This window comes from Diprion similis, chromosome 6 (genome assembly GCF_021155765.1).
Source record: "Diprion similis isolate iyDipSimi1 chromosome 6, iyDipSimi1.1, whole genome shotgun sequence".
NCBI lineage: Eukaryota > Metazoa > Arthropoda > Insecta > Hymenoptera > Diprionidae > Diprion > Diprion similis.
In genome coordinates, this window is record NC_060110.1 from 7,952,067 (window position 1) to 7,973,131 (window position 21,065).

A 21,065-nucleotide genomic window follows, 5' to 3' on the forward strand; every position below is an offset into this window, starting at 1 on the left:
CGTACACGTGCGACTGTGTATAGTCGATGCGTAGTATAATCCGGCAAATTCGTCCCGCAAAGCTTGAAGAGCCTATTATAATTACAGCAATCATGCGATCGGTTCATTGTGCATTTTCACTCGCGAATCTTTCGAAACTATCGATCAGGGCTGATCAGACTCCGATTCCACGGGATCGACACCTGATCACAGAGTGGTGGCACGCCTGCATATCCGCACGAAACGTGTGCAACGCAGTTATTACGCTGACGGTTATTTTGAGATAATTCCTTCGTCGTTTTTTTCTTTCATCTTGCGTTGCACCGCGTTATTGTTCACAATTTATTTGTTATTTACATTCGTACGCCTCTTAACAGCAGCTGTTCTAATAACCTGACTACGGCGATGGGACGCTGTCTGATAGCGCTTCGCTCGGTGTTCCGTCGCTCGAATTCACCGAGAAGGCTCGCGTTGGCGGTCGACGTTGTCTCAGCACCGATGGGTCGAAGTTTGGATGCCTTCTCGCGTGCTTGCTGCAACAAAGAATTCAACGATAACTCTCTGAACAATGAGAAACAATGATTGTCTCCAAGATCATATAAGGAAGAAAGAAATGGAGAGAAAAAAAAGAAAATAGTCTTTATTTATTACAAATTATGCTGCGCAAATTTGGGGAGTGAGGAAATGCAAAGTGAGTAGGTTGGCAGTCGCAAATAGAAACACCCGCAAAGAGAGAATGAGAGAGGGAGAAAAAAAAAATTATATGTTGGTTTAATTACGAAGCGAACGGATAAATATGACCCAGAAATTTTCATTTTAGCTGTAATATTGGAAAATAGGCAGTTTAGACATTCGTTTGATAAATGTACGTGTAGATCAGCTGAAGTTACAACAAACACTTGTTGTATGGCAAATAATGTATTCGTACTCTGTATTTACACATCACTTAAATGAAGTTGTTTTTCTCTAACCAAAAAAGTTTTTTTTTTCTGATAACGAAATAATGGTTATAAAAGTGTTATAATAAACTTGGCCACTTTTATTGAACAAAAATTTTATTAAGTATTTTATATTCTGTGCGTCCCTGATCTCTCATAGCCTTCAATATAACAAACAATTTCTAAGGCAAATTTTCAAACACTGAATATCGATATGTAACTGCAGTTGAATTACTGACCGTTGAACAGATTGTTGTTAATGTTATTGTTTGTGTTTTTTTCAATCAATGTATTTTTGTTATTTGATATTGCACGAAAAATTCAGAACAAACTAAAAATATGGCTAAAGAGAGAAATTGCTTATAGATGTAACGCATAGTCGAGTTTTCTGAAGCCGAGTTACTCTATTGACTTGATTAAGTTATTAAGCTTGGTTTAAATAAAGTAAATTTGAATTTAGTAAACCTGCAGTTTAGAATAATGAAATTTTACCCGACTGAATTAAACATTATGTTTCTCCAACGATAATAACCCGCAGTAGGCCATTCTCGGGAATAATTTAAGTTATATAAGTATGCAAAATTTGAAAACTCGCCAAACTATGTACGAAAACCTTTATAAACAAAGACGTTAACGACATTCAAGGTCAACAAAAAATTCAAAGCCTACGAAAATATCCGCAAGAAAAACCTACCGATAATAGCTGCAAATATCTATGCGAATTTTTTTTTTTTTTTTTTATTGCCAGGTGCATAATATCAATTCACAGACATCTGCAAAAACATTTTGCGAAATTATACAAGTGAAACAACACTGTGTGGAATATATTCGCATGACAAGCGTAACGTATTTAACAAAGTAAAACAATCGTTTGTGTAATGAAAAAAAATCGCCCGATTGTCGACGGGATGCCGCAAGATGTGGCAAAAGTATTTTCTGCTGTATATCTACTCTTTTTTTTTTGCATTCGTAGAGAGTGCACGATCCAAAATTTTGTTCTCACTTTTCTGGAGAACGTATTCCTTCCCAGAGAGATACTGATATTTTGCACTTTTTTATAACTGTACACCTTATACAGTAAAGAGAAGAACGAAAAAAGAAACAACAAACAAAAGAACTCGAGGCAGTCTAAAGTTTTTGCACACATATTTTGAAGGATATTTTCAAAGTCTCTAAGTATAATTAACGAGGTTTCATTCGCCTGTTGCAAATTCTGAGGTTACATTATACTTGCAAGAAGTCGTTGTCCCGTGCAGCAACAATGGCCTGGATTAAGTTTTTCGCCGGGAATAATGGGTGACGTGATGTGGAACTGAATTCCTACGTTAAAGAATAGACATTATAAGTGTAATTCATTTCTTACCTGAGATGATCGCTCCGCATGAACTTCTTGTTGCACACTGGACATGAGAAATTCTTTTCACCGGTGTGAGTTCGCGTGTGTCTCGCGAGTTCGTCGCTTCGGGCGAATCTCTTTCCGCATCCGGACCATCCGCATGGAAAAGGCCGTTCACCTGAAACACCGAATGTAGGTAATGGTTAATAATAAGTTAGTTACAGTCTGCAGCAGGCAAAACGGGCGAGTGAATTTATTCTACCAAATTTCGTTCTCGCCGAAATGTTCGTCTCGCATTTCTAGCACAGAAATATTAAACGCGTATTCGTGGGCAAATAAATACAATAATCAAATTCGCACCGAGTCCTGGCGCGACGCCAGGCGTCGCGGCGTCGAAGCTGTATCATAGTAAACGGGATTCACGCCGAGATGGAGGAAAACGGGGAACGACGGCCTTTCAGAGTAAGGGTAAACAGATTAAATTGAATTACCATCCGTACGAGACGTAAAGTTGCAAATTAAATTCACCGGATGGTTTGATCGATAGCTCTTTTATTTACAATTCTCTTTAAAAGAAGAAAAACAATTTTTAACCGATTGGATTACCGGTTCTGCGTATTCTGTACAGTGTTTGTTATGTGCCCATAACGTTAGAAGCTACACGCACTTGAATTCTGTTGAATAGGATAATGCGATTGAGTTTTATGCCGATAATTTGGCAAAAGTATCTAGCTTTACTAAGGATTCGACAAGATCTTTATTGGTGTGGTTTTCTACTTAATTTTAATGAACTGTCTGTAGGAGCTTTGAGTGGAGCAGTCACCTTTCGTCTTAGATATTTTTTCCAAATTTTGTTCAACCAATGGAAAAAAATTTGTACAAAGATTCTTTTTTCATCGACATGTTTAACTTTGTCGCTGATGCGATAAAAATATTACAAGATTATGGAAAGAAAACGATGATATCAACTGGCGAAGCGATTTTTGTCAACCGTAGATTTGATGATCGATTTTTCAGTACTTTTTGAAACGCCTTGGATTTTTGAAATTGACATTCCTTAAAGAAATGATTGAAACTTGGAGCTCTTCATTTAATTTCAATATCCTCAAAGTGAGTCGACAAAAGTATGAAAAAATTGTAAAATAATGGGTGAACAAGGAGTATACGATAAAATCGAAGGACAAGAGGGTGACGGAGCAGCTGAAATGCTTCTTAAAAAGAAAATGTAGAACTGCTGCAGCTTTATGCAGGTAGCTGCAGAGATGTATGTGATAATACCTTTTCCTGCAGACTGCATCGCGGTTCTTTCGAACTGTTCAAAACAAGCTACTTTAAAGTTTTGTGGTGAAAATTACTACCGCAGGTGCATTTACCCCCGCTTTTGCACCGTCTGCAGCAAACCCTGTGAAACTATGAGGCATTCCATGCCAAGATCGTCATTTTTCCAGACTCTTGTCCCGAAACCGTTATTGATATAGAAATTATTTCGAATCTAATGTTTCCGTATTTATTTAATAAATTCCAAAAAAAATGTGTCTGGTAAACATTATGTAAATGTACCCGTAACATCTCACTTTTTTTTTTTCAACATGGATGAATACTTCACTAATCTTATTTTGGAAAAGAATCGATCCGAGAAATGATATTGTGGTATAAGATAGTTTTATTTTCTAAAAAGAATACTTTTAATTATAAATGAAGAAAAATGGAAGGTGTCGTTTAAAGATACTAATTAATAACAAGCCACAAAAATCAGAGAAATTTAGAGAACCATTATTACTTATACGTTCATTACTAACGATGACAAATAAAACTAGAAAAGAAATGAATTCCATTAATTCAAAAAACTAAATGACAGATTTCTGAAAATTAAAGAAACAAACAAATAAGGACAAGTCTCTGAGTTGTGACTTCATTGATATGTTATGTATGAGAAAGGGGATCAGGACTGGAGATGGTCAGGGTCAGACGTTCAACGAGTTGGCACGGAACGCCTCATACGTATATGTTGCACTTTCCAAAGCGAAGCGAAGTGCACGTACCGCTTAGAGTGTGGGCGGAGAAAAGTTGCAGCATGTTATATGAATACGCTTTGCATGGCAGCGATTTAATCCGATCTCCTTCTGCTGCAGCAGAGGATGCGAGAAGAGCATTCAAATTTAAGAAAGCGTGAATATCCGAGCATTACACCGAAGTATTCTGCGAATGTAGAATTCCAGTACGTAGGTAATTCAAGGCCGAAGAGCAGAAGGCCTCAGCACGGAAAAATCTGTTACGTTAAGATATTGTTTTTATCTGAAGAAAAGCCAAGACTATTTCACACTGAGAATCAAGAATCTTATTGACTCAGCTCAGTTTTTGCTCATAAATATCATAGCTAGACTAGCAAATTTAAATTTCAGTTGGTTGGATAATGTGAAAATTGCGAAAATACTAAAAACTCTAAATCCAAATCAGAAATTCAGTTGTTGATCATTTTAAAAATTATTCGAAGATTTATATATTTTTGAATCAAGCACAAGTTTATTAATTATAATATAGAATGATTTAAAATATGACTTTTTTGTAATCAACTGGAAAGCTGAAAAAAAGATTTGTCTCAGGCGATTTATAAGGAATTCATCCACAATCAAAATGAACATGTTTGTTAAGGTGATACGTTTGGTCGAAAATCGTGAGTTGGAAAAAGAAAAATACACTCTGAGGAGCCTTTATTTGCATTAAAGTCGGATAGATTGATTTCAGTAAGAGGTTTTAGTACTTTTTTTTCATTTTTTCATTTATTTTTCGTCATTTTCGTTTCTTTTTTAAGCTGTACGCTCGACGCAGTCGCAGCATCGAAAAACACGGTTTCGCCATTTGGTTGTGAATTTTATGCTCGAACCGTTCGTCTGATGCTCGATTTAACTAATCAAAATAATTCAGCGTTCCCGTGAAGCAGGCGAACGCCGTAGCTATCTACACACAGGCAGACCTCATCCATCTCATTTCACCTCTCCGTCTATAGTTGGTGTACAATTTCAGTAATACATACATGCAGACAAGCAATACAGTCACGTGTATAGTCGGTATCATAAGTCTGCGAGTGAAGTCGCCATATTGGATTCGGGCCACGTGACGCAATTATCGGAGATGCCTATATTATTGATTGGAACTAAATTGTATAAGCTGAGAACGACTATTGAGTAATTTTCCGGAACTGGACAAAGACAAGATCCCCAGCAATATTATATTCCGATTGACTAATTTATCGTCATTCTGTATGGAGCTATGGCGAATTCGCTTGTGCATTCGTTCATAAGCTTAATGATGAATGTTACGTGGACGAAAATTTAAAACAAAAGTGGAACCTCGGAAGTAGTATTCAATTCATGTCCACATAGGAGATATATTTCAAGTTTGAAGAGGTATTATTCAGCACGTAGTCTATACGAATATATAGAACTGTTTGTGAGAAGGTCATGTTCTTAAGGGGTCTTGTAGTCTCTATGACTTTACATCGACCACTTTCTACGGGATTCGTGCTTACTAAAGCATGGAAAATTATTAAGATCTTTTTACGCTGTTCGTACAAGCTTTTGAAAAGCTTTAGGTCGAGTGGGTAATCAGGCGAACGATCAATATCACTACTGTACTCGATAAAGTCTCGCGTCAAGTCATTATGCTCGAGTGGTCGGAGTTGAGACAGCGAAAATTTTAAAAGAGCTTTGACGGTATGTTTTTCGGAGTTTGTACATATTATGCTACTTGAGATAGAAATTGAGCGACATGTTCACACAATGAAAACATCTTCTGCAGCATTGAGAAAGTAAAACTATGCTGTTTCTCGATCTTTGCGTATAATATAATGCATACTACATACTCTAACAATTACTTTCAGATACGTCGTTATGAACACGTAACTGAACATCAGTCAATCAAGTTATCGCTAATACTGGGTTTCGATAATCAATAACAAGTTCTTGCGTGTTGAAAGAGACTTGATAAGCTCTCCGGGAGCATGAAATGGTGAACTTGAGGCTAGATAACTCACTAACCCACATATCCATTCGGTTTCAAACCTTTGTCTAGAAACCGTGCACGAAATTTACACGGGACATTTGTGCAGAGCATTTTCCCCTGCCTACGCCAATGACTCAGCCAACCATAACCTTTCGAAATGACCCAACGGTTTTGGATCACCCTGTCGCATGGATAAAATTCAAAGTGAGCTCCATCACTCGTTCCGAAAAAACTCTAGCAGAATCCAAATATCTTGGAAATATTGCAGCTGTTAGACTTTGTTGTAAAAATAAAGCGTATACCCAGTAGTCTACTTGAATTGAATCTTCGCCATGGCTTACGGGCACCTCAAAACGGCACGTAGTATACAGAATAAAAGTTCGAAGTGTGCATAGAGTCTCTTTGTCACTGCAGAACGAGTAAACAGGGTCTATGGGTAGCGGTTCTTGCTCATAGAAGTGCAGTACCTTATACCTTGGGGCTTAGGTACTGCGGCTCTTTTGTTGTGCAGTAAAGGTGCAGCTGGCTAAGAAGCAGCAGGGATGAACCAAGGTGAAACCTTCGGCGAATCTTGTAGGTACATAGTTTACTGAATAGCTGCATCTTCGTTCCTCGGTACGACGGTACGAGGTATGTGCGCGATTATGTACGTATGTATCAGTGTATCTGCCCACCAACCCTATTTCACCAGATACCTGCACAAGTACTGTAAGGTCTGGTGTACCTACTCCATCTCCTCCGCTTATTCGTTCGCGCACCTTGCACCGCACAAAGAGATATATAGCTATGCGCTATAGATAGGTATTTACTATATATGTAATGCAGCGGGTTTGCATATACAGGGTGTCTCGTTTCACGTGCCGTTAGCGAGAAGACAATGTGTGAAAATTAGCATGCTTCAAGAGCTGAAAATTGAACTTTTCAACATCATTTTACAATCACAAGTGTGGCAACATTTAACATATTCCGAATTGTGTGTTCATTTGTTTTTATAATCACGCGGTTATTGAGATAGCGTTAAATGAAGAAAAGGCCCGTTTGCTGTACTTGAGCAAAGACTTGAACTGTTTTTGAAGAAATGATCAATAATAAATTCTTAAACAAATTCTCTGACCAGTGTCTGCTCATATTCTTGTTGCGTTTATTTTTCTTACAAGTCTTCTAAGGGATAAGAGAATAAATATCACAATATCGCATTATTTATTGATCGCAAATTCTTGTCCGTAAACGGTTTGTCATTCCTGTGTAAGATCTGCATTTTCGTATCTTTTATGACAAGCTCTGCAATGACCCAGAAAAATAATTATATAACTTTCCCACGCCATTGACGAGATATGGAATTAAAATTAAAATTGTATCAGTGTCGCAGTAGTAATATCAGCAGATACGGCATGTTATCTTTCTTTACTCATTTTGAAATATCATTGTGATTTACATTTAGTTATGCCTGTGTCGTTGATCATCTACACGTACAGTTTCAGAAATTGAACTTGTTTTTTTTTCGAATTAAACGCATTTATTACCGTACAAATTATGAATGAATAGCAATATGGAAAAAATGACTTCTTTATTTCTAGGTAATTGAATATGACTCCTCTAAATATATTTTCATTTTCCTCATTATAATTCGCTACATCGCATTTCATAATATAAATTAAAATGTATTGAAATATATTTTCACTTCGCCGTAAAACCAATCGGTACTTTGTACCTATATGTATACATACATTTCCTGTTGAAACCCACGTTACCCGTAGTAAATTTATATGAATATAGGCGTGTACATATCGAAAATAGTGAAATTCAATTAAACACGAAGCTTGCAAATAATCATTGGTAACGATTATGAAAAAATGTGACTTGATTATTTTTAAGTAGCCTAGTTTATGCACATAAGTGTGAAAGGCAGTAACTTTTTTCGAAAAAAATTTCCTTTATATAATGCAAACATAAGAAGTGCAATTGTGATAAAACTTTTACATTGTTGCAATGAATTGATACGAAGTTAGTTATAGGATGTAAAAAGTGTTGTGTAATTAGTTAAATAGACCCCGTGGTGTCATTAGTTGTAGATATCTCTCCAAGCTTGCAAGATCCGATCCCAATAAGTTTATTCTTTTTTACTTTGGAATACCGAAACATGTTTAGCTATAGTTTATTTAAAATTCAATATTCCGTCTCGATGGGACTCGGTGTCTGCCGACAATGGAGGACAGAAAGAGAGAGAGGATATCTATTCCGAAGGTCGTCGACGGAAGTGTGTCTGTGTTGTTCGCCAGGTGTAGGTATAATTCAATACTCGAAGTTCCATGTCCGCCTACACGCGGGAAGGACGCAAGGCTGGATAGTAGAAAAAGGGGGACAAAGATGGAGAAGAAGGAGAAGAAGAAGAAGAAGAAGAGGAAGAAGAGGAAGAGGAGGAGGGGGATTTAAAAAGAGAAATAAAACATGCGGGTTTAACGCACTCCCGCAAGGAGAGGCACTGCGGCTGTACGTGCCGGCACAACTTTAAACCCATCCAGTGATAAACGGTGCGCGTCGGGATTGCCAAGCGGACGTCACACCCGCACAGTCCTATTTAATAAGCATAGGTACACAGCCGAGCAATGAATCGTGAATTAAGGAGACTTTTAGCTGCCCGAAAGATCTCTGTTGCATTTATTATTCTGGTCCATGTTCTTTTTGGCGGCTGAAATTAACAACCGGAAAGAAGTTTTGCCACTATTTCTATATGCACTCGATTGATTTGATCACAATCTTTCCCGGTTGTAAGTGCTTGAATTTTTTTTATATCGATGGAAAATGATCTATAAAAAGGATTGATTTATAAAAACTTGGTGAAACTTCTCATATTATAAAAGATTCAACAAAAATTCTTTAAAATTCATGAAAAGTTATAAAACCCTGTTGAAATCCATCAATGATTGATTTAAAATCGATTAGAAACTCGTTAAAATTAAAGATGTCATTGTTGTCGTTCCGAACTCGAATCGCGTTCTATTTATGGACTGTTCAGAAAATGAATTTATTCATACCTATGCTTTAGATATACGTATTGAAAAGTAAATTCTTGAGTTATGTACGTCAATATGGGTTTACCTACATGTGAGCTGAATAAAACAAGTTAAAATGTTAGCGGTTATACGTCAGTAAATATCTTGCTAAAAGACAGGAGGGGCATTAGCAAAGAAAGATTAAAAACCTCTGGCAATGACCGTAAGAATTCAAGTTTTCGCATTCGCTGAAAAGCTTAATGTTCGTTAGTGAGAAAACAAATTAGTAAACACGTGACGCATAAACATTTTTGCATAGCAATTTGCGCGCGTACATTGTGCAAAGGTATATAATAATTCACCTCAAACGATATTTGGATATTTGGAATAGAGGAGAAAAAGTATGGGAGAAAATTTGTATAAAAAAAAAAAAAAAAAAAAAAAAAAATTATATAAATAAAAAAATATGAACGAGTTTAAGAAAGAGGATTTCTACCTCGATTTCTTCGCATTCTTATAAAGCAATAAAAATGCAGTTATTCCAGTTAGCAAAACGAATTAGATATAGCAAACGCGTGCTTCCGTACGTATAAGGCATTCGATAAATGCGAATCGAATCGGCGGTCTTCTATCGACGCCTCCTCCTCGCCTTGGGCCAGTATGAGAACTTGTTTAAATCATCATCTCTATATAAAGTAGACGGCTCATAAGCGGCGTGGCCTGTGATGACTGTGCGATAGTGCTTGTGCAGTATGACGTTATAGAAATCGCGGATTGTAATATAGGAAAAAAAAAAATAGAAATTTCTTCCTCGTTATCTCTCGTCGAGCAGATGTCGTGTATTTTAAGTACTTGCTACGGTGGTTCGTGGTTTTTAACGATATAATGCCTGTTTCACCTTGTTGCGTGTATTCGTACACGTGTTACAACATATGTTTTCAGACGTTGCGTTAACCCTTTGAGACACACATTATCGTGCTGAGTCTACTTTTATAACAAGATATAGTATTCTACGGTTTTTGGCGTCGCTGATTACAAGTCTGAAATCAGATTTCGAAATTTCAAGACGGCGGATCTAATATGGCGAACGAAAATTTCAAATTTGATCGAACCCGGCTAAAAAACTCTATGCAGGGGTTTTCGGGGTTGCTGATTGGATTCGCCATATTGAATTTTGAAAATTTGATTTCACATTCGTAATCAGCCACCCCAAAGACTTCTGGACAGTTTTTTTCTGTATTGGATCGGGCATCATGAATATTTTAAAATCCAAAGGCTTATGTAATTTATGTAAAACATGTATATATGTGTAGAGGCATAACTTTCTCGGAGAAGAATTATGCCTTTTTTTTTAATGAATGAATTATTATCTGGTGAATCAATGAAACTAGAAGAAATTTAATTTTCTTAAACTTAACTGGATATTCTAGTAGAATAAATATCGTGCAATAAAAGTAAAATTTCTTTACGTTATAGTTATTTTTATGTTTGTTAAATTCCATTGCATATGTAGGTAGGCACTAGACATAATGCGCATGAGAAAAACGTATTAATAAAGATAAATGAATTCAAGCATGCGACGACGCGATTCGATAGAGTAACTCGAGTCATTCCTGACTTTGTATTAACATTGATGATCGAGGAGGCGCAGGGTGCGCAATTGCACAATGGACTCGAATCCCCGATATCATCATCGTCATCATCATCGTTGTGCAGGCCTTGTTCTAAGGCGATTCGAAAATCTTCCACGAGCGCTTCGCGAATTCGCGCAAGAGGTGGCTAATCTTAGGTCGGGCTAAAAATGAACAAGTGTAGGGTATATAGTCACTGTCACGCGCTCTGTAGGTCAATGCACAGTTTGGCGAACGCCCGTCGCCTTTCGGTTCATGCGTATATATATTATATTATTATATGTATACCTTGCGAAACGAACGCAAAACTCTTCTTGCTATTTGGCCGCAATTTTGCGCGTCCGATTTATAACTCACCGTGTAGTTGAAAGATAAAAATATGCAACATAATTGTAAGTAAGTAACGATAATAAATACAAATAATTCTCGCTGTGTGAATAATAAGGTCACGAAAGCATCTTGTAGTACAGATATTTCATTTTATAGTATATATTAATATACATGTACGGTATAGTTTTTGAGGCGGTGACGAAATTTTGGGATTAGCAAAAACTAGGGAATATATCCTTAATACGTTTACGAATTTTAGATGTCCTTATATGGAGAACTGTCAAGAAATTTAATTGTAAATTTCTTCTTTTATGGTTATACTTATACTAACATCTTATCAGCAGTTAAGCTTCTGCATTCAATTATATGTCTTTATTTTTAAATCCTTTTTTCTTTCCAAATTAACCCACTCATTGACATAATCTTACCTGTGCGGTCACATGTTTCAACCAATTGCGATTACCTATCGCTGTTTCTGATCGGTATTTTTTGAACGATAAATAAGCATACAATCATTCCGTTTTCAAATACCGATTACGCAGATATTATTATATACATATAACATTCACGTAAAAGTGTATATATATATATATATATATACATATATACAAATATATGTAATACAACGATCGATGAACAGACTCAATAATCGGACACCGTATTAAAGTTCTTTATATACTTTATCTGAATTTCGAGTATCGAAATCGTCTCAAGATGGATCGATCGATCGATCTGTGTATATTGGTACCTGTGAGTAAGCGCGGTACTCGGCTGGTGTATTTATACAACAGATACGAACAGTTTTGTTATCTATCCAGGGATAAATTTTAGTTAATCGCCCAGAGGATAAAGTCTAAGACCCGTCAACATCATATGTATAGATATTAGATATAAACATTTATCGGAAATACTCGGAGCAAACAATTACCTCATAGATAATTATACACGCGTGTCTAATACAGCAAGTATCTGAATCTCATATTCGATTTCGTCGATATAGTCGATTTTTTAATCACAAACTATTCAATTATCAATTAATTGCCTTTGAATTATTTTCGAGGCAGTAATTGGGTCAAATGTAGGACGGAAATTCTTTGAAAAAATACGAGTTAATTGTTTTCTTCGTGTTTTCACTTTTGGATTTGTATACTTTTTTCAAACTTAGGCTGATATCTGTAAATGTGTTTAAAAACTAATGAGTTTCAAGGCCGTAATATTTCAGAAAATTCATAACTTTAACGAAAGTGAAACTATGTATAAGGCTCTGATTTTCAGCAAGACTTGAAGATTGTAGCTCAATTCGAATTAGTTGACGCATGGCACGATAACATAATTATTAAACCAAAGTTTAATTTCTATAAAACTGATCTTGGTGGAAGAAATTCTTCAATGAGTATATATAATGTTAACAATAATCGAAATTTGAGCATCACTGGTTTACGCCTATTATTATAGGAACGCTATCATTTTGACGTAAATACGTGTCAGAGATAATAGAAAAATACGTCAAGTTCATCGTTTATGACGTGTTGTCAACTTATTTCCAATCGATCACTATGCGTCTAATAAGATATGTTAGTACACGCACGTATACAGAGAAACTGTGACAGATGTGATGTGCACTATTTAGTGCTGTCAATCTCATCAATCTTGATTAGTCTTTAATCACTTCACAATCAACGAGGTGAGAAAAAAATAAGACAAAAAAATACCGGCCATTTCTCAAGTGGTGAAACAAATCTAAATATCAACAATGTACAATCAACCTGGATGAATGTTATTAAATCTGAATGGTAAATAGTCATGAGAACTGAACTCGTGAGACGGTTTTTGAGAATAACTTCAGGTACCAAAAACTGGAGATAAAACTTGTCAACTTCAACTCACAGATCGGTGTGATAAAATTTTCCACCGTTCGAACGGCCGACTTACCGCGCTATAATCTACGTCAGACGACTCGGACCAATGGCAGAGCCTGACAGAGTTGAGCGTGACGTCATAGGCGTCACAGCTCGTCTTGAAGGACGCGGGAAATGAAATGAATTCAGTATTTGTTCAATAAATAAGAGCATAGAGATTCTGACGTAGAAATAAGAGACGTCGTTCCTTTTGAGAATACATTTCGCTGCGTATCGCAGGGGGAAATAATTTTCGCAAAAATTATGCGAGCCAGTTATTGAGAAGGAATCGCAACCCAAACGTGCCAGCACAAGTCCTTTCAATATCAAGTGCAAGTTTACCCGTCACCGTCGTTGATGGACAGGTGCATGTGAACTGGGACAGGTGAAATAGGTATACCCGAACGACGGGCTCGACGCCCAGTGCCAATCCGATCGCGATGCTGCTTTCTTGCCAAAATATGCAAGCGCAAGGGTAGCTTTAACATGTGCAATCTTTAGCAACGGGACAGTATACCCTATATATTCTATAGTCGACGCGATGGGGGAGAAGAAACCTGCTGGTTTTAAGAGGGTTATATATCCAAATATCGAAATGGAGATATCTTGAACGCGAAAAGGGGTTGAACAGTCCTATTCTATATCCTATTCTGGACAGAAAGACTCCGATTCATTTTCACTCGACGCTGAAATAAAGAAATGGCATAACGTTTACGAATTTTCTATTGCGATTTCGTAAAATCTGTACCATTTCTTTATTTCTGCGTAAAATGAAAATATGGTGAAGTATTTTTGTTCAGAATTGCGCATAGAATGGGGCTGTTGACCCTTTTTCGCGTTTCAAATACGTGGACTTCCTCCGTAATACTGTATATATGCAGAATTAATAATCACTCTATTATAATCATCTGTGTCATAAACTGCGGATTCAAATCGATAAAGCAGGAAATTTTTTTTTAATTTAGTGAATAATCATGTGCATGGTAGAGAAAAAGAAAAAAAGATAAGAAAATGGAAGACAGAGTTTTAGTGTGGAGATGAAAAGTTAAGAAACTGAGATGGAATGGTCAGAAATTCTAATTTGAAAATGTGAATGACGAATTTATACGAGATACAAGAGATTCCATTTAAAGGGGAATTTTTTTTTTTTTTTTTTTTCTATATTTACCACGTTTCTCTTTAACTCCTTTACATTGAATTGTGGTTTTACATGAGTTTAGTTTTTCTTCTAAGCTTAACTTTTCAAACTAATTGCGTTTCTTGAGGTTTTTTTTTTTTTTTTTTTTTTTTTTTTAGCAGTTAGTTGGAATTGAAAACTATAAAAATATCGTCTTTACGTATACGTAACCGTATCCGTTTCTCATCTTTATTCGCGTTTCCAATACATATAACATTAACACGTGAGGTAAGGCACGTTCGCATAACGCGTCAGGGCACTTTTTCTCTATCTTTACACATCACATATATAGGTATAAAAGACAAGAATAAATCTGTCTGTCTGTCCGTATGTTCGCTCATAACTAACGAACGACTGAACCGATTTTGATTCTTTTTTTTTCTTTTTTTTTCTGTGGATAGCCATAACGTCTGGACAAGTTCTAACCTATATTTTGTTACAACCGGAACAATTGTTTTGGAAATATAAAGATATTTGTAAGCCAAGCCGGAAGTGATCACACGCTTATGCGAACACTCACCAAACTCTTACACATACAATAGAGGAAAGTTGTGTTGAAGAGTTTTCAAGGCCTTGATGAGCTCAACGAAAAACTCCTCCAAGGCATATGGCTGGGTCTAATGGTCTCAGAATAAAGAAAAGTTTGATAATATTCGCGGGCGGTGTCGCAACGGGCTGCTAGTCTCTACATATGCATATCCATACGCGTACATACATATGTTTATAAACGTGTTCGTAAACGATCTTCGTCCAAGGCGTGTCCGTTTGCGGTGTGGAATTACAGCCACAAGGCGAAAGCCTTGTCGCATTAGTCGTAGCTGCCTGTACATGCCGCATCGGTACACGCACAATGTACGCACAACCTTCCGCAAAGCACCGGATGTGTGAATTTTAAGGAATTGTGCGATATCGTTCGAGCACGTCCTGCGATAAGGTGCGCAGGAACTTTTAGCTACAACTTGAAACGATTTCGCACGTTACGATACCCCAAACGTGATTCGGGTCACAGTCACGCTTTTTTCTTTCAACATTGATTAGGTAGGTCACTTGATTCTGTTTTATACTATATAAAATAAATATCAGCTGAGGACTTGTGCCCAGTTCTGCTGTATTCATACGTACAAACGATCGATTCTGTTTTGCAGTTTCTTCTCTCTCTCTCTCTCTCTACATGGCATGTAAATAGAAAAAAGAAACACGTCTAGTACACAAAAGCGTGTAATCATGAATCGCTTATCTTAGTTTTTTTGCCCCGGCTCGTGTCCCCTTTGGTCAACGTTTAACTGACCTGAATAATAGGCGGTGGCGATAATTACGTTATATGTATAATACGATGAGAAAACAAATAACGCGGACACATGGAAACACACGAACTGTGAAAACCATACGATGGATTCTCAAAAAGGATTTTCGTCGAGTTTTTTATATTAATGAAAAAATGCGCGATGCTCCGAATGCGAAAATGAAAAGTAACCACCTTATGAGCTATTGAAACTCCCTGGCTTTCACGCATGCGGTATATCGACAGATTTAAATATCTCCTTCGTCGTTTCCAATTTCACCGCCGTTTTCCCGCATATGTTTATTAATGTTGTCTTGCCTAAAATGAGATTTTCCGAACGCGGCTAGTCGGTGAATGCATATTAATTTACATGCGGTTGTTAGACTGCGTTGCCGCACCGATTCGCAAGATGTATGCTAATTACGCCATATATGAACTATGGAAAAGAGAGGGGGGGAAAAGAAGAGGAATGCGCGTTCGTCGTCCGGCTGTAATAATGACGGCACGAATATAATTAGCCGCAGCAACGCTCGTTTCTATATAGCGCTCTATGTATATGCAGTTGGTATCAATTCTGTTGCGAAAATAATCTGATATATAGTTAGTATTCGCATAGCGTATGCGAGGGCCGAATTGGCCCCGTCTCGCGTTTTTATTCTCGTCAATTTAGACCGCAGCCCTTATCACTTTTTTGCCATTAGCGCAGCTGATAACGATACATGAGGTCGCTTTTGCCGCCTCTTGTTATTTCGAGATTGTATACACAGTGAAGGTATAAATTCTAACCCCGTTAAATTGATGTTTTTACCTATATTATCAATTGAAATTTTATATCTTTACCAAGTATGTGTAAAAAATTTTTGCAAGAATTTTAAAACGAGAATTTCGAAACGAACATCTATATAAATTCGTACCGGAAGTTTTCACGGAAAATCAAATCAACATCCGATCTTCCTACCGCGATTATTATTTCTTCTTTCCTGTAAGATATCGAGTTGACTTATGTAACATGTAAATAAATAGGCAATGCGAACACTTGTTTCATTAAACAAAATTCTCCCACAGAGAAAATAATTCTCAGTTTTATCATAAAAAATTTTCGATCAATAAAATAAGTATTTTAATGCCTTCGCTAAAAATCAATTTCAGAAAAGGATATTACCGTGTTAAATAAAGTCTGATTGAAAGAGGAATCATGCAGTATACCGAAACAAAATATTAATCTGTTGCGTAAAAAAACCTACGATACCTAGGGCTAGCGAAAATTATTATCGTTTTTATTAAACATTTCTTTCGGCCAGGCACAAGGCTACTCGAACCGGAAACGTTCGAGTTTACAAACTGGTATTATTCGTGCCCTGGCAAAGGAACGGCTTTTGGTCCTCGCTGACAAAAAGCTCCTCATCCTACTCCGACTCGTTTTAACGGTTCGCCAAATTCAATGCCCGGGCATATATAGGTACGCGGCATAGGTCCTGTTCACCCGTAAATACGTATGTCTGTATGTAGGTAGGTAGGTACCCAATACCCATATTTGCACTCACTCGGTATAACGCAGTTCCACGTCTGTCACGGGCGACACAAAGGAACTTTGCAAAGCCTTCGGACTGCGATTCGCTCGCCCGAATTGCAGCTGGTCCTTCTTTTCCGCGATACCCGGCTGCCGTTCGTCCCTCACTTTCGTTCCTCCTTCACTCGCTCCTTCGATCCGTTGGTTTATTATACACCAAGAGGAAGAAGAATAAGAAGAAGAAGAAGAAGAAGAAGAAGAGGAAGGACGGGCTTCGAGGAATATCCGGTTGTTTTATCGCGTTATTGACACGTAGTTTGATATACTTACTGCGCCATTGACTTTTTCCTTCCGAAATAACTTGGTCTTACTAAGAGCATTATTTTCGATGGACCACATTCGCTGAGGGAAACCATAAGCTAACATTTGGAAATGGAAGTGTGAATTGAAGTAACTCGGATATTTGTAATGTTTGTTGAATGGACAATAGAGATGAATGAAATCATTGCGAATCGCTTGAAATCACGCGACAAGCGTTATTGGAAGTCATAGAAATCATTGCGAGTCTTACGGTAAACGCCAGATGGTTTCAATTCATTAACTACATCGATGCTGAGTATTTTCGATATCAATTTCTGTCTCATCATGTGCTTTCACTGATTTACAGTTTATAAAGCGATTTCCATCGAATAGTTTCCCAGCATTCGCAAAATGATTTCCAGCGATGATTAATTCTTGTATCTCCTGAATTATATTATCTAGAACTCTAGGAAATCATTGAAAATCAGGGATAAAATTGGAAAAATCGATGAAAATCACTTGAAATCAATGTTGACGAATCGAAATCATTTGTTTCATATCCATTATTTCCAAATTGGCCTTGTCGAGTTTCAATTCGAGAGATGTTATCGTTTTATCGATCTTTTTACCCGGGAACCGATAATCCTAAAATGTCACAAACTGATGTGCGAAAATTTGGCGGGCACGTGTGAATCACACCCATGCAGGTCAAGAGCCGGGCGGCGTAGGTACGTATAAACGGTTGAATCCGGGTAACGCCTGTGGAAAGAGGTACCAGGGAGCCCCTAACTCGTTAAACTACTTATGCCAGGGATTGCGCAGCATCCGGTAATCCTATAGGCCGAAAGCTGCAGCTCGTACGTGGGATAATGGTTATATCCTGTGATCGTGTCGCACCTACCCGGCCGATATGTCGCAGTACATTTATCCGTGCCTTTATGTGTAAACGTCACACACACACACGCACACAAATACATAAACATATTTATATATATTCTCAGCATTGCAGCATGTGATGTTTTGTTGCTGCCCTCTTCGTTCGCAAGAGATTCAACCAAGAGAATGAAAATGAAATTTCTGCAATGTAGAGTAGAAGCACCGTTTTCAGCTACCTTAGTTCCATATTTTGGAAGACGTTTTTGACAATTTCACGCCCACTGCACAATTGAGTTTTGCACATTATGGCATGTGGATACGACACACTGCAATATAAATTATGTGGTATGTCGGAACTAATTGATTTTAGAAAGATAATTTCAAAGTATTCGCTAATCTTATCAACAAAATGAAAACTATGTGTTGCCGTTTTTCGATCGCTCGGAAAGTGGAGCTTTTGCATATTGTTTTAGCTTCGGTATATATGTTATTGGATAAATTAATCTCGCCTAAATTTTGTGTTTTGGTACCACAAAGCAAAGGAAAAAAATGTAGATGTATTTATAATCTATGCTCGGTGCTATGAAAATTCCCTACATTTTCAACTCATACATCATGATATTTTGATGATCGTATTCGATTAATCAGGAATTGACCAACCGCCTTAATTGCCTTAAAAATAAATTTTCAATACCGTCTATAAATGGTAGTCCATGAAGAAAAATATTGCACCACGGATTCCTATAAATTATCCCTAGAAAAGTTATCTCTTTTTTCTTGCTCTCTACGCAGTTCGTGGGGTCCGTGTGGACCCCACGCGTCTTCATCGGGTAAAACTCTTTCAATAAACGAAAATCGATCTCATGTATACATATATGAATTTCGTAGTTTTTCAATAAGGAATAAAAAGATGTATATGAAAGTCAATTTTTAAAGATAAAAAGTAGTGAAATAGTGCTTTTGACGAAGAAAAATTTTTAAAACGTGAAAGAACGACTATATGTAAAAAAAAAAAAAAAACTATGACATCGACTTATCGCCACTAAAAAAAAAACGTAAAAGAACACGTAAGGTCCGCTTGGAGCCCAAATGCTCTTCCACTGAACACTGAGTCACAACCTGGCGGCTGTCCGGCGCTGTATCGACGAGGCTGATTTCTTAGATTCTTAAATTGAATTATGGAGGGGATCCAGACCCGATAACACCGCCTTCAATTTCAGGAGCGTACTTTCAAATAGTAATGGGGTCCATACGAACCCCAAATGCCACTTTTAGGTGTATAGATCGTAATTATTTATACCCGTAGAGTTAGTTGAGAAAAATTATTCGGAATTGTTGGCACCTCTTTCTGGGAGAAACCAAACTTTCCCTCGGGAGTTGACCTAAGCTAACGCCAAATACGTCAAGACGGCAAGTTTGAGCAGGTATACCATCGAAGAAGATCCCCGGACCATCAGGTATGCTCCGCGTATACGAGTGACGTAGCAATGAAACAATGGAAGTGGTCTGGCCGACTGGGAACCGGGAGGAACGACGGCAGGTCCGACGAGCTAGGCGGGTCCTTGCCGGTTTGATCCACTCTCAGAACACGTAGGTATACTCCTGGAGGTATATTTTCTACAGGTTGTGCGTGCAACGAAACCTCGGTATATGGTGGGAAGTCAACTTCGAATGCAGAGTTGCCGTTTGTCTCAACTGGGAGTCAAAGTGAGAACAAACTAGGTTAGAAAAATGGCGTCACAGGAACACCGGAACTATTCTAAAATGGTAAAAATAACTTTGGTGTCTGATTGAAGCAAACGCGAAGATCTTTTAGAACTATAAATCAATTGATTCGTATGTTATTCGGCTTAACCGAGGGTCAAGGTGAGAGCGGACTAGATTAGAGAAATGGCTTCGGAAAACTGGAACTATTGAAGCGCTTGAAACGGAGACTGAAGGAAACGCTTGAAACTTTAAGAACTTGAGATCAATCTCCGTGGAGAATGTTCTTAGCCCAAGTATTATAGTGCTGTCGTAGAGTACAGATATCGAACGGATTGATAAAGAGATTTTCGACTGGTTGAGGATGTCAAGAGCGGTAAGTTGGTCCATGTCTTGGGGTTCGGGGAACAGAGCGTGTCCTTAATATGTACTCGTCTTAGGTATCTGCAAGATCGCAAGACGAGGATCGCACATTCGAATCAGCATTGAATGAAATTACGGAAGTAAACATGAACGCGTCACGTCGCTGCTTCCATTCTCCGTCTGGATGGGATAGGATCTGGTACACGACTCTGATGAGGTTATCGACCGAAGCGCCTCGCCTCGGTGCTGAATCTCTGCCTGAATACATACGCTACATAATGCAATCGCCGAGCTAGAGAATATAATGGCCAGTCGAGCCACCCCATCGCCGATATTATAAATACTAAATAGTCCAAGTATAAAGTATCTCTCTAGTCTAGGTGATACTTGTTGCAACATGCGGATGTACCCCGCAGCTTGAGTATGGGCCATGGGCACACGCCCGAATTCTTGGCCGACTACGTGTCGCTCCGGAAACGTCAGCACGCAGTACTTCTTCATGGAAATACACAGCGGGGAGCTAGTTCTTTTGCTTATACTCTTTTTCCTGCTTCGGGTATATTGTAGAGTGTTTCTAAATCGGTTTGTGTTACACGGTCCTGGGTCAGGGCTGGACGGCATCACTTTCTCGATGAATATGACGAGATTTGTGCTTTTTTTATCCTTTGATTTTTGTTGTATGATAAGTTGAAATACTGTAGTGAAAGAAAGAATACCTAGTTGTTTTGGCTACTATATGTACAGTT

At 37.7% G+C, this 21,065-nt stretch overlaps 1 protein-coding gene across 1 annotated transcript in view; it reads right to left on the bottom strand.

The window, feature by feature from the left end:
* Window positions 1-285: 285 nt before the first annotated feature.
* LOC124407090 (Krueppel-like factor 9) overlaps window positions 286-21,065 on the bottom strand; it is a 40,968-nt gene continuing 20,188 nt past the window's right edge. Inside the window, exons 3-4 of the mRNA XM_046882910.1 lie at window positions 2,281-2,431; window positions 286-512 (exon numbers count right to left, since the gene is read on the bottom strand). Coding sequence (XP_046738866.1) covers window positions 377-512; window positions 2,281-2,431 — 287 coding nt within the window. The 3' untranslated portion in view covers window positions 286-376. The remainder of the gene's footprint in view (window positions 513-2,280; window positions 2,432-21,065) is intronic.